Source organism: Podarcis vaucheri, assembly GCF_965113315.1.
Source record: "Podarcis vaucheri genome assembly, chromosome: 1".
In the NCBI taxonomy this organism is placed as follows: domain Eukaryota; kingdom Metazoa; phylum Chordata; class Lepidosauria; order Squamata; family Lacertidae; genus Podarcis; species Podarcis vaucheri.
Window position 1 is genome coordinate 124,360,377 of NC_138759.1, and position 13,435 is coordinate 124,373,811.

A 13,435-nucleotide genomic window follows, 5' to 3' on the forward strand; every position below is an offset into this window, starting at 1 on the left:
CGCCCCTGGCTACGCATTCTGGCTCCGGAAAATAAGCGCAATCGCCAGCGAAGCTTGCAACACTCAAGGGTTTGCGACAAATTCCAAGAATGCAACTGTCCAGCCCCATCTCCCACGTATACTTGGAAGTCGCGTCCAGCTGCTTCCGAACAGAACTTGGCATGATGAAAAAACGAAAAATCTGAATGGCAAAAAAAAAGGGTTTTCCTGATTAACTGGTGCATTTGCACAGGAGTGGGGAGAGGAAAAAAACTTCGAAACCACTCGCACCATAAATGTAAAGCACACTTGATGCATATTTTACACACACCCCAAAAAAAGGAATCCTGGCACTATCAGTTTAAGCGCGCTGCGAATTCCAGTTCTGTGCGGAGTAAGTTACAGCTCCCCAATATATAGATACATATATATACAGTATAGACACACACACACACATATATATGGAAGGCAATGCCTAGAATGGATGCAGCCTTACTCTCGCAGCCTTATTTTATATCCCGGCGTTGGAGAGACGCTTGCGCGAAGACCCTGGGAATCCGTAAGGCCCAAGCAGACGGCTGGCCCTTTTTGCATGCATCTATCTCCCTTGCATTCTTGGAGAGCCCAAAACTACGGAAGCAAGCGGCACCTTGCTCCTTCTGCTTACCTGGCTGGTCTGCAGATGCCCCGGAGCGCGCGCCGATTCCCCCCTCCAAATGCTCCCCGACTCTGTCTAAAACGAAAGTAAGCCGGACTAGGAAATAGCAAGCGGCGGCAGTAGCGCGACCAATCAGCGAGGCGCAGCTTTCGGCGAGCAACCATTCAGGAGAGTGTGTTCCGCCTTCTTTGAATAATAAGGCTGTTCCCACGATTGCGCTCTCCTCCCTCTCCGGCAAAAGCACAGCTGTAGCTTAGCAAAGGGGCCGTGCTATTATCGTCCTCTGATCTTGCTGTGTTCTTTTTGCAAACGTTCCCTAAAGCTAGCTAACGCGCTCTCTCTACCGTCTCCTCATCCTTGCCCTTTAAAAAAATAAATAAAAAGCATTGTTCCCCTTGGCAAGATATGTGTGGATTTTTATGCATTAAAAAAATATCAAATTTAATACATATATCTCAGGGCTGTTGACAGATGTTTCTTTGACAGAATTTGACACTACTGCTGCTGGGTTTTTTTTTTAAATATATATATACTACCCTTCATCAAGAGATCCCAGAGGCAGTTCAAAGAATAAAATTCAAGATAAAGCACAGTAAATAATTAAGCAAAAACAACAAAACACCCTCCCCCTTCCCACAGATGCATTTAAAGTGCTGTAAAAGATTCATCAGCCAAAGGTTGGTTGAATAGGAGTGTTTTAACCTGGTGCTAAAAATATATAATGAAAGCACCAGGTGAATGTCCCTGGGGAGAGCATTCGATAGACAGGGAGCCACTGCAGAAAAGGCCCGTTCTTATGTTGCCACCCTCCAGATCTCACTAGGAAGAAGCGCATAAAGAAGGGGCTCTGTTTGTTCCAACAGGGACAAAAACCTCGAGGTTAGTGAGTTTGAGAGGATTGCATGATGAAGGCTTCCTAATTTTTGCATGTGCTTGGCACAAAATAATTAGCAACCCAGTCCTAGGTGGAATCTACAAATCCAAGGCTGTAGCAAAAAGGGTTTTCCTGCACAATGATCTGTAGCTCTACTCTGAAGTTATCTCTCCCCCCCCCCCCAGTTGCATAGGATTAGCTCCCAGGTAAAAGCAGGTATAAGGGACGCAGGTGGCGCTGTGGGTTAAACCACGGAGCCTAGGACTTGCCGATCAGAAGGTTGGTGGTTTGAATCCCCGCAACAGGCTGAGCTCTCATTGTTCGGTTCCTGCTCCTGCCAACCTAGCAGTTTGAAAGCACGTCAAAAGTGCAAGTAGATAAATAGGTACTGCTCTGGTGGGAAGGTAAACAGCATTTCCATGTGCTGCTCTGGTTCGCCAGAAGTGGCTTAGTCATGCTGGCCACATGACCCGGAAGCTGTACACCAAGCTCCCTCGGCCAATAAAGCGAGATGAGCGCCGCAACCCCAGAGTCGGCCACGACTGGACCTAATGGTCAGGGGTCCCTTTACCTTTTTAAAAGCCTATCAGATTACAGCTTCTGTTTAAATATTTGAAGCTTCCCTATGGTTTTGTACCTCCCCAAAGGTCAAGTCTTCACAGTTGTGCGTTTCCTTTAGCATCAGTAGTGTTGTAGGTAATATCTCAAACTCTTAGTAAACTATAGATATGGGGTGGAGAGGAGGGAAGATTTCACCCAACGTGGGACTTCAACCCACAACCCTGAGATTGAGAGTCTATCCCAGGAAATAAATTTCCTGTGTAGAACTTTTCTTACATTGATGCCACCAAAGTTACCACCGTTTGAGCAATGAAGCAGAAGTCTGCAAAGCTGCCAAGTTCAATATTATCAAGCTTTTCGGTAAGGCAAAGAACGGTCGGGGTCAAACATGCAGAACCCGCTAGGAAACCCCCAAAATCCCAGCCTGCTTTTTCCAGCCAAACCACACAGAAAGGGGAGGAAGCGGATGCCGCGCCTGGGTGAAGGGCGGGAGGAGAGAGCTGTTCCTGGAACAGCACAGCCACACGTGCTTTCTGAGAAACAGGGACAAGTACGGGAAAGCCAGCGTCCGCAATGAAAACGAAAGTTAAAAACGGTCCCACGTGGTGGGGGTTTGGGGAGGGAGAGGAGAAAGAGCTGGCTTCAGAGAGATGGCCGGGAGGATTGCTTTGACCTCCTTTCTCCTTTCGATTTCAGTAACCTCCTCTGAGTTAAAGAAAAGAAAGCAAAGCCCCAACTTACTATTGCAGTGTTTCGGATCGATGCAAAGCGATATATGAGCGCGTCCATTGTAAAGCACTGTGAAAACAAGACAGGAACCCCGGAAGTTCAGAGGGGAGCTGTCCAGGAAATATTGGCATGGACTGAAATGGAAAATGTTGTAATTTGTTGCGTCTCCCGCACTGGCCAACATGGGGCCGCAGGGCTTAATAGATGATGCCAGGGAGCCCAAATCTGGTTTCACGTCCTTGCTTTTAAAACAGGATTGAAGTGGAAGTTAAGGGGGCCGGAGATGGTTAATAGTACCCAGTTCCTTATTTGCATGAAAGTTCGGAACACTGCTCAATCAGAAAACTTTTTTTAAAAACACACGTATTATACACACACTAGTGTCTGTACTTCTCTGTACCCCAAAATAAACTCTGGTCAATCTCATATATTAACCAATTTTAGCATCTTCTCCGGTAGCAATGGAGAAAGAGAGAACTCCAGCATGAGCAGAATGCCTTCCTCTTACCACCATGGGCAAAGCTTGGTCCAGAAAGCATTTACCGTAACTCTTTTGGTTCTGTGGTTGTTCCTAGTTCTCCTGTATACTAAGGCATTCATTCACGCATGCTATTACACACACACACACACACACACGTATCTCTTGAAGGTTATGCAATGATCAAGAACAACAGCATTCATTCTACATGCTTCATGTGTGAAAGTCCTTTCAGAGATTGAGAGGGGCTTGGGTAACTTCTAGTTTCTGAGACCCTGGCTGTTATAAAAATAAAAAATGACAACACAGGCACACACAAAAAAGACATAATTTGAGTATTTATTTGACAAATGTTTTTTCTACCCTTCTTCTGTGCAAATGCACCAATTCATCAGATAAATCTTTTTTTGCCATTAAGATTTTTTGTTTTTTCATTATTCACTAAGATACAGAAAACTAATGTAAAAAAACAATCCCAAACAGTAGTAAAAATAGACTATGGAGTCCTCTCTTAAAGGTAGTTATTAACCCTTACCACCCACAGAAGGTAGTAGTCCCTCTCAGCTCTCACCTGGGATGTAGAGGGGGGGAATCTAACTTTCATTCAATGTCACAGCTGATATTAAGCATGGTAAGCTGAGATATACTCGGAGTCGAGAGTGGATTTCATGCTCTTTATTCAGCTCATAGTGGTGAGGAGGAATGGAAGTTCCCCCAGAATGTCTGCTTTATATACATTATTTACACAATGGGCCCCACGTGATTGGCTAATTCCGGGATTCTCCTGTAGGCCAATCAGGTTGCAGATTCACTTCCACCTGGAGCTGGATTGGTTGGTTCCTGTGGACTAATCAGACTGCTGCATTCTGGATCTTATTGTTCTAGGACCAATCAGACTGCTGCATTTTGGATCCTATTCAACTTAGTACATAACATAAGCCCATTCCAATGTTCTTATCTCATAGTCACTAGACTTAAAACTATAAAGACACAAAAATATAACAATTCTCCACCTTTCAACACCGACTTGAACCAGGCTCAGGTATCGGTAGTGGTTTCTTTATAAAATCAGCTGATAGTCATATTCATTATACACTCTCCAGCCAAGGGGGTCTGCTATTCTTTTGGCCATGCAAAAACCACTTGTCTTGGAGCTAGAAAATCCAGTTCTCAATCTGATGTCCAACCGTTTCTGGATGTGTGTCAATTTATTCAATATTTCCAATGCGGCTAGGCTTCAATGAAAGACCCAATATGTTTTCTCACATAATTATGTTGTTTGCAGTCACTCTAGCTTGTAGTTTTTAAGGCTGCTTTGAAGAGTTATTCACACATATGCATGTTTGGCTCAGTTCTTCATTGTATCAAGGTTTAATATATTGTAAGAATGACAGTTTGGTGCACACAGATTAAAATATCACAAGAATATATAGCAAAAATACATAACCTATGTGGCATGACTTGTAAGATTTGTTGAAAACATGGTGGATTTTGGAATGGCTGCCAGGATTCATAGTTCAGGATCCAGAAGTGGCAAGAATTAAAATATAGAACCCCAATTTTTAGGGAGTGGGAAGGACAGATTGCAAAGAGCAGCAGGAATTCTACCACAATTCCCCATTAAATTATATCTATATGGAGTATAAAGGCAGAAGTTAAGATTTTTAGACCTGTACAACTAATTTGATTCTAACTTTTCAGTAGTACATCCATTTCCAAATTTTTCATTGCCACCTGTTTCATGTACTAAGTTCTAGTCCCAGTTCAGACATAATGCTAAACCAGGGTTGTGAGAATAAGCCAAAGTGAGCCTCAGGCTTGCACAGTGCCAATGCTCTCCTCCTTCACATGCAATGTCAGGAAAGTGCATACTTCCATCCAGGGCCGGATTTAGGTTTGATGAGGCCCTAAGCTACTGAAGGTAATGGGGCCCTTTATATGTCCAGCTGTCCTTTGTCAACAACAAATTGTCACTGTTTTTTGTGTTGAATATATGCTATATGGTATTTTATGGACCTAATAGGTATCTAGAGCCATTTGCACATAACAAAATATGTATTTTATCAAAGTGATTGTTGAACTGAAATACAATTAAGAAGAAGTATATTGATAGTGAAATACAATTAAGAAGTATTTGGGGGGGGGGCGTTCCCAAGAGAGTGGGGCCCTAAGCTATAGCTTGTTTAGCTTATACGTAAATCCGGCACTGCTTCCATTAGCAGTTTTAAATCATCTGCAGCTTTCTGTTATGGCAAAACTGATGAAATGGTGATTTATGTTCACTGTGCTTAGTTCAAACAAGCCAGGACTAGAATAAGAGAATCATGGAATAGTTAGAAAGGACCATAAGTACAATGTAGTTCAACTTGCTGCAATGCAGAAATCTTTTGCCCCACGAGGGGCTTGAACCCATGACCTTGAGATTAAGCATTTCATGCTGCATTGACTGAGCTATCCCTTGGGGTAAATCATGGAGAGCAGGGGTGGGGTGCACAAGCCAGAGGCTTATCACAGCTTGTTCTTTGGGCCCAATCCATGGCTTAGTGTTATGTCTGAACCAGGCCAAGTATTGACTTAATTTATGAAAGCAGAGTTTGGTCAAAGACAATTGTGTGTGTCTGGAGGAGTGATGAAGAACCTGTGGTTCTCATCAACACCAGTCAGGATGACTAAAAGTAATTGATGATGGCAGTTGTACTCCAGAAACGTCTGTAGGACCACAGGTTCCCCATCTGTGCTCCACAGGGTACAGATACGGTATCTACAAAGGGAACTAGAAAAACATCTTCTTAGGAATGTTTCTGTTTAAAAACATACATATGCACTTTAGAATCGTCAGTCAGCTGAATATGGAGAACTTAACTGGAAGAGAAGAAGAAGAAGAATCTATCAGTTTGTGGAAATTCGTTGCTGTTTGTTTTTCTTAAATGCAAGTTGAGCTACAGCTTGCTGGAAATGAAAATGCCAAATGTGTATCTGAAAACTGAAAGCTGAAGCAAACAAAAGATCTATTTGTTCCCCTCTTGTGAAAGATTGACCTAATTTTCTACTGTGGTGTGAAATCCAGATGTTACGTTATGAAAAAGGCACAATGGTACTGTTGACCCAATTAATTAAGCGCGGGGGGGGGGAGAATATCACTGAGGATTAGAGGCCCAATTTGATCTATAAAATCATTTTTTAAAGACCCAGCTTCGTTTTGGAAGTTTGTGCCGTATCAGTTCTGCGGAGGAAGCAGTACTAAATAAGCAAAGTGTTGTCTTTTCCTTAGTTGGTGGAGGAATGTGCAAGCTTGTGAATTATACAAAACTATTCATCATAGCAAAAGAAACTGCAGCCTACTGAGGGCTACAAATACAGTAGTTTGGTTATAAATGTAGAAATTTTCTCCTATAAGCATACATTTATCAGGGTGCTGTGTGCAGTGTTTGCATAATTCCTTAAAATGTAAGCAGTTTCTGGAGCTGCAAGGTAGCAAACACACATGCGTGTGCAGGGAGTCTTTTAAGAGCGGCTGCAAGAATTTTATTTGGAAACGGTTTATTGCTTCCTAACCATGTGAAGAGCTAAGTGTTTTGGAGTACTATTCTCTTCTCCTCCTAACAAACTACACAGTCTTCCCTATAAAGCTGTCCTTTTAGCAGGGGCTGGCTTAGTGTGCTGTCTGAACCCAGAATCACTTGTAAGCTGTCCCCCTCTCAACCTGAGTGGGAGCCAAGAACAGGTACAAAGCGGCTGCAATCTGCTCAGACAGAGACCACCCATTTGCATTAAGCCATCATTTCATTTCACATTATGTAAGAACACAGTCACTAGCTCTTTCGTTATAGCACCTGATAACCAGTGCTGACATACTTAGTGCCGTTTTATCAACAGCGGAAAAAAGTTAGTGACAATAAAGCTTTGCGCAGTCCGGTACAGTGGAACCTCAGAAGTCGAACGGAATCCGTTCCGGAAGTCTATTCGACTTCCAAAATGTTTGGAAACCAGGGCGTGGCTTCTGATTGGCTGCAGGAAGCTCCTGCAGCTAATCGGAAGCCGTGGAAGCCATGTCGGACGTTCGGGTTCCAAAGAACGTTTGCAAACCGGAACACTCACTTCCGGGTTTGTGACGTTCGGGAGCCAAAACAATCGACTCGCAAGGCGTTTGGGATCCAAAGTACAACTGTATTCTAAAAGATACCCAGTCACTCCTTAACAGCACCTCTTCATTTGTTAACCACAAGTTTAGAAGAAATTAAGCTTGGAACGTACAGCAGTTTCCATTACGGTAGGGCTCAGGTGTTCTCTCAAAACAGCATAGACACTTGGAGACATGGGGAGAAGGTCTGATGGAGAAGGTGGGTCTGTGGAATCACTCAGGCTTTAAAAAAAAAGACAGACAAAAATGACATCTTGAATGAGTAATACGCAAGAAGCAGATACTGTTGTAAGGGACTAAGCTTAATTGGCGCCTCAGGCACATACAGTGGTACCTCGGGTTACAGGCGCTTCAGGTTACAGATGCTTCAGGTTACAGACTCCGCTAACCCAGAAATAGTATCTTTGGTTAAGAACTTTATTTCAGGATGAGAACAGAAATCGCGTGGTGGCAGCAGGAGGCCCCATTAGCTAAAATGGTACCTCAGGTTAAGAACAGTTTCAGGTTAAGAATGGACCTCCAGAACGAATTACGTTCTTAACCCGAGGTACCACTGTAGTCTATTTTCACTTCCCATCAATCCTGGATGGTTCGCCCACTTATTAGGAGAGGGTTTCCAAGACAAAGGAGCAAAAGAATGTCACTTCCTCTGCTGAAGAGCAACATACCAATTGGACTGGTATGCCAGACTTTCCACACTAAGAAGTTTGGGAAACGCGACTTAATCAGCATGACTCACATTTTGGAGACTGGGATAAATACAGATGGAACGTAACCTTTGGTTCCTCCTTCCATAGGCCTTGGCGCTAAATTAAAAGCAACAACAACAACAACATTATGGACATTAAATCTCCCATCTAGGAAACCAGAAGTGCATATTCAGCAGTGCAGCCGGGTGAATTTGTTCTTCACTGAAGACAGCTGGTGGGGGAGGACACATAGCTCAGTGGCAGAGCACACATTCTTCACATGCACAAGGTTCCAGGTTCAAGTCCTGGCCAAAAGTACTGGTGATGGGAGAAGCTTCTGCTTGAAACCTTGGAGAACCACTTGCAGCCACAGTTGACAATACTGAGCTAGGTGGACCAATGGTTTGACTTGGTACAGTGGTGCCCCGCAAGACGAACGCCTCGCGAGACGAAAAACTCACAAAACGAAAGGTTTTTTCGTTTTCGAGTTGCCTCGCAAGACGAATTTCCCTATGGGCTTGCTTCGCAAAACGAAGCTTGCCCCGGGGACAGCGGGTCTTCTCTTTTGAAGCAAGGGGCGGCGGAGAGAAGCGATCTTCTCCCCGCAGCCCCAGGTCCGGGGACAGCAGGAAGCTTCTCCCCGCTGCCCCCGGACCTCTTTTGAAGCAAGGGGCTGCGGGGAGATCGCTTCTCCCGGTGCTCCGAAGCTGGGCGGGGGGGGGCGGGAACACCTGCCCCCGCTGCCGGGCTTCTGAACGGTGCTCCGAAGCCGGGCGGGGGGGCGGGAACACCTTCTGAAGGCGGGCGGGGGGCGAAAGTCTTTGTCCCCCCTGCCTGCCTTCCCAGGGGCTTTTAAATCGCCCCGGACAGCGGAGAAGTCCTCCGCTGTCCCGGGGCGATTTTAAAATGCTGCCCGCCAGCATTTTAAGATCGCCCGGGCAGCTGTCCCGGGTTTTTTTTAAAATGCTGGGGGTGGGAAGAAAAGCCCTTGTCCCCCCCCCAGCCTTCAGAAGAGGTCCGGGGACAGACTGTCCCCGGACCTGGTCTGAAGGCGGTTTCCCTAGGAACGCATTAATTGATTTTCAATGCATTCCTATGGGAAACCGTGCATCGCAAGACGAAAAACTCGCAAGACGAAGAGACTTGTGGAACGAATTAATTTCGTCTTGCGAGGCACCACTGTATATGGCCGCTTCCTATGTTAAAGGCTGCTCCAGAAGTTCTTAGGATGGGGCTTAACCACATTTGACTTTCTGATCTGTGCTTGTGGCGGGGCATGCAGCTTTTGTATGCCTGGTTGAGTAATTAACCTTGCAGAGAACGTTCCATTTAATATCGCAGTTGTGAGGGAGACAGGGAGTGACTGTCTTTGCCAAGCCAGCTTGCTTTATCTTCTTTGCTAGCTTCGGTTTGTATTTTTGTTACTGCTTTGATCGTAAGATGTCTTGTGCACCACAGGAAGTAATTAAAAATGGACAAGTCTAATCTGTTTTTAAAGAACAAATATGGCAAGCATGAGCATCGGGAGTTTGCATGCTCAGCAGTTTTAATGTAAAATGGTGGGGGAAGATTTTTATTTTTTTTTAAGCAATATCCTACCTTCATTTGGCTGAGAGCTATAGTGCTTTCCAAAGGCTTTGTCTTTGGGAATATCTGGATAGAGATATTTCAGTGGGTTTTCAGGAACGTTGTCTGCCATAATAACTTTGTAATCTCGTAAAATATCAGCAAACGGCAGCGCAGTTAAACGACCCTTATTATATGGTTCAACAGAATGGAAATTCACTTCTCCTGTGAAGGACAAGATAGTTATGAATAAGCAGACAGATAGTTGATCGCAGGTTGTTTTTTGTCAAATGGAAAGAAGAACCACAAACTCACTTAAAATAATAAAAATGCCAAATACACAAATGCTGGCCAGCTGAGAGCTGAGACAAGTAACAGATCCATTTCGTCCTAACCTGTTAAGGTACCAACTGAATATACTTTATAGGGGACTACTGCAACCCAGAGAAGGAGGTCCACAGAAGCTACAGCAGTCTTTATTTAATCTTACACCTGTAGTTAAGGTAGCACTGAGATTTGCATTAAAAGCAACATTCGAATGATCTAAAAAGGATCCTAAAAAGTTTGGTACTGGCAATTTGGCATGTGAGATGAAAAGGGAGGGCGGGGCCAGGCCACTAGTGTGCATTTCCCAAATTGCTTTTTGAACTCATGGATAAGGGCGATAGGGGTTTGGAGTGCAGCATTCAGCATGTTAAAATATAGCACGTACCATTTTCTGACCGCGATACCCAGGTAAAAGTAATCCCTCCTAAGTTGCTTTCACTAAACCTCAGTAAAAATGTTCCAGGCATCTTGTCCTTGAGCAAATTTCTCTCTTTTTCTTTGCTTACAAACCCCATAATACATCTGTAAAAAGAAAAAGAGGAAAAGAAATAGGTTTCATATGTGCACAATGCTTGTCAGGAAATCCTGTGGCACGCTAGGGACTAAAGAATTTTTCTAAGGTGCCTCAAACACTTAGTTGTTGCTGCAATTTGTTGACCACACCAGAGCAAAATGTGGACCCCATCCCTGTGTTGTCCTGGACCTTTCCCCCTTTCACAGGTTTAAAATCCTGGACATTTTGGACTTTCCAAGGATTGAAAACCCCTGCATTTCAAGGGGAGGAAATCTGAGTCTACTCTGGAATGGAGAATGTCTTACATTAAAGGAGAAACAGGACAGTGTGAATCCACAGTTTGCTCTGGTGTGGACCAGTTCTAACTTGCCTACCCCTTCAGGAACCAGGCAAAATGTTATGCAGCAAACACATGTAAATGCTGGTCACCTGCAACTTTTTACATTCAAACTGCAGCACGGAGCTCCAAACTTTATTAGGGAAGTGGTGCTGAACGGGCTGTTTACGTCTTTTCTGCTATTCTGTTTCGTATTCTATATTGCTCTCCTGAAGTAGTTTTTGGCAGACCAGTGGTTCCTCATCATGCTTGTCTCTAGAAGGATCAGCAAAGGCCCTATGATCAGTATTCAGGTGCCAATGACCCTGTGATAAACTTCCATACAAAACAAAAGTGCAACCCATTGCAGTAAATATTTCTGCACTTTCAATACATAGTCTCTTAAATAGGTTTTTGGTCAGGTGATGAGGATTATAAATGTAATTCTTGGTAGCATTCTTGCTAGATTGGTAGATTCTTGGTATAGTAAAGGACATGCACCAAACAGAATTAATTACTTGCAAGGCAATGTAACCTTATATATTATTTTCACTCGCATTTTCTGACAGTCTGCTTAAAATATAATAGTAACCAATGGCACCTAAACAGTGTATACAATTCTCTTTAAACAATAACCATCTTTTAAAAAATCTGGATATATGATATTATGAAATTATATTTCATATTTACGTATATAAATGAAATGTTTTATTTCTTTTGTAATGATTTTATTTTTCTGGATATTTTTTAAAGGCTTTTGGTTAATTATGTAATTTTTGCTCACTCAACCCAATGATGCTTTTTGTGCACCTAAAATTTGTCAAGAGTTAGGTATTGTTAATTTTATAATTTGAGTGTATATTGGCTTTTTTTTTAAAAAAGGATTGTGTTTGTTTTACTCTGCTTTTGTTAACCACCTTGAGTCTTTGTGGAGACATAAGCAGGATTTTTTTTTTAAAAAAACACTATTAATCCTGAAGGATGGGGAGTAGGAAATGGGTCCAATACTTTTCCTTTCCCTCCAACAGGGTCAATGGGAGTTTCCATGAGGCAAGTTAAACCACACATATATGAGGGAGTAAAAATTCAGAAGACTGGATCATGGATACTTTATTTTTTAGGTCATATGTGGTTTGGCTTAAATTCTCAACCAGCTGGATAAGCTTAAACTGGCTAACAATACTGCAAATACATCTGAAATAAATGGTGGCTGTGTGCACACATATTCCTGGCAGAAATTCCTGTGGTTAATCTTTGTCCTCTTGCAGAACTGCAAGGTTCCACTGGAGGTTCCCTGGAACTGAGTGGTAATGACATTTTCATCTGTGCACTCGGGTGAATCATGGTGTTGCTCTGGTGCAGCAAAACAGCCAGGTATTACAATTGGGGCTTGTGCACTCCGGAGTTTACTATGTTTTTGCAGCTGTTTGCATTCCCATTTGATTTGCATAGCTCACATTTCCTTACCCCTTCGATAGCACCAGTCTCAATGCTTCCCCCAAGTGAATTTGAGTTTATGCAATACCAGCAGGGCTTTTTCTCAGCCTGAACTCATTTCCAGCACCTCTCAGGCGGGCGCCATTGCCAATCTAAGAGAATGAGGGAGGTGCTCATGGTGAGACCTCTTTTTCTAGAAAAATAGCACTGGATACGGGGATAATCAGATACACTGGAGGAAATTGGGGGCACAGAACATTCGTTTTGGTGTTTTGGGGTGAGTGCATCAATATCCATTTCTGCTTCTCTCTTCTCCATGCCCACTACTTCTTTAATCCTTTCATTTTTTTCTGGCTGTGCTCCAAACTATTTCCGGTGTACCCCTTGTTACCGGAAAAATCCGAGGGCTCCCTTGGACAAAAACAAAGACACCAACCAGGATAACTTGGAGCAAAACAGGAGCCTGTAGGCTTGGCCTTTATTGAACTGTTGCAACAGGGTGTTCCCCTCACTTGCAGGAGAGAGGAAAGACCCAGAAAGATGGTGTGCAAGACCTTATAAAAACTTTTGAAATTCCCATCCTCTAGGTCAAGCCCACCCCCAGAAACATCATGCATACATTACAGAAAGGAGGGGTTGAGGGAGGAGTTGTGGTGGTAACCTGAGTGTCCTGTCACCTGGCTGGTTCCTCCTTTCCCCCTCCCCATGAGTCACTTCCAGGAGACAAAGGGGAGTTGGCAGTTTCCTGCCCCCAGAGGGAAGATCTGATCATTGTCCTTTGTTTCAGTCCATGCTGAATCCACTCCCATATGCAAGTTCTTTGTGATCTTGATGGTCTTCTGTCTAGGACCATCATGGTTGGCATAGCAACTGGGCAGGGCTCCTGTGGATGTGCTGGGATGGTGAAGGGATTATGGCTGACCAGAACCAAGCCACCCCCCTTTGATAGTCCTTGTCATATGGAGTAAAACAAAAATGGAACAGTGCAAATCCGATGTATGGTTGATTTTTCTATGAATTTATAACAGAAGTGTGGCATATGTAGTGTGTGAGTGTGAGTGTGTGAAGTTTGTACAAACTGAATGATTGGGGTGGGGGGTTCCTGCTACACCCTGAATGGAGGCATGTTGTTTTATCCCCTTTTGATCCCCCAAATACGCCCAAAA

The 13,435-nt window shown here is 43.6% G+C and overlaps 2 protein-coding genes across 5 annotated transcripts in view; both read right to left on the minus strand.

Moving 5' to 3' along the window:
• STAT1 (signal transducer and activator of transcription 1) overlaps positions 1-766 on the minus strand; it is a 45,715-nt gene extending 44,949 nt beyond the window's left edge. The window contains exon 1 of the mRNA XM_082238611.1: positions 647-766. The gene's annotated coding sequence lies outside the window, so the exon portion shown is untranslated. The remainder of the gene's footprint in view (positions 1-646) is intronic.
• Positions 767-3,599: 2,833 nt separating this feature from the next.
• The window catches only part of STAT4 (signal transducer and activator of transcription 4), a 37,213-nt gene continuing 27,377 nt past the window's right edge, over positions 3,600-13,435 (minus strand). For 3 of the 4 annotated variants that reach the window (XM_082238168.1, XM_082238166.1, XM_082238169.1), the window contains exons 20-24: positions 10,388-10,524; positions 9,709-9,900; positions 8,160-8,226; positions 7,534-7,642; positions 3,600-6,141 (exon numbers count right to left, since the gene is read on the minus strand). In XM_082238168.1, coding sequence (XP_082094294.1) covers positions 6,115-6,141; positions 7,534-7,642; positions 8,160-8,226; positions 9,709-9,900; positions 10,388-10,524 — 532 coding nt within the window. In that variant the 3' untranslated portion in view covers positions 3,600-6,114. The remainder of the gene's footprint in view (positions 6,142-7,533; positions 7,643-8,159; positions 8,227-9,708; positions 9,901-10,387; positions 10,525-13,435) is intronic. The other variant, XM_082238167.1, reaches the window with a different exon arrangement.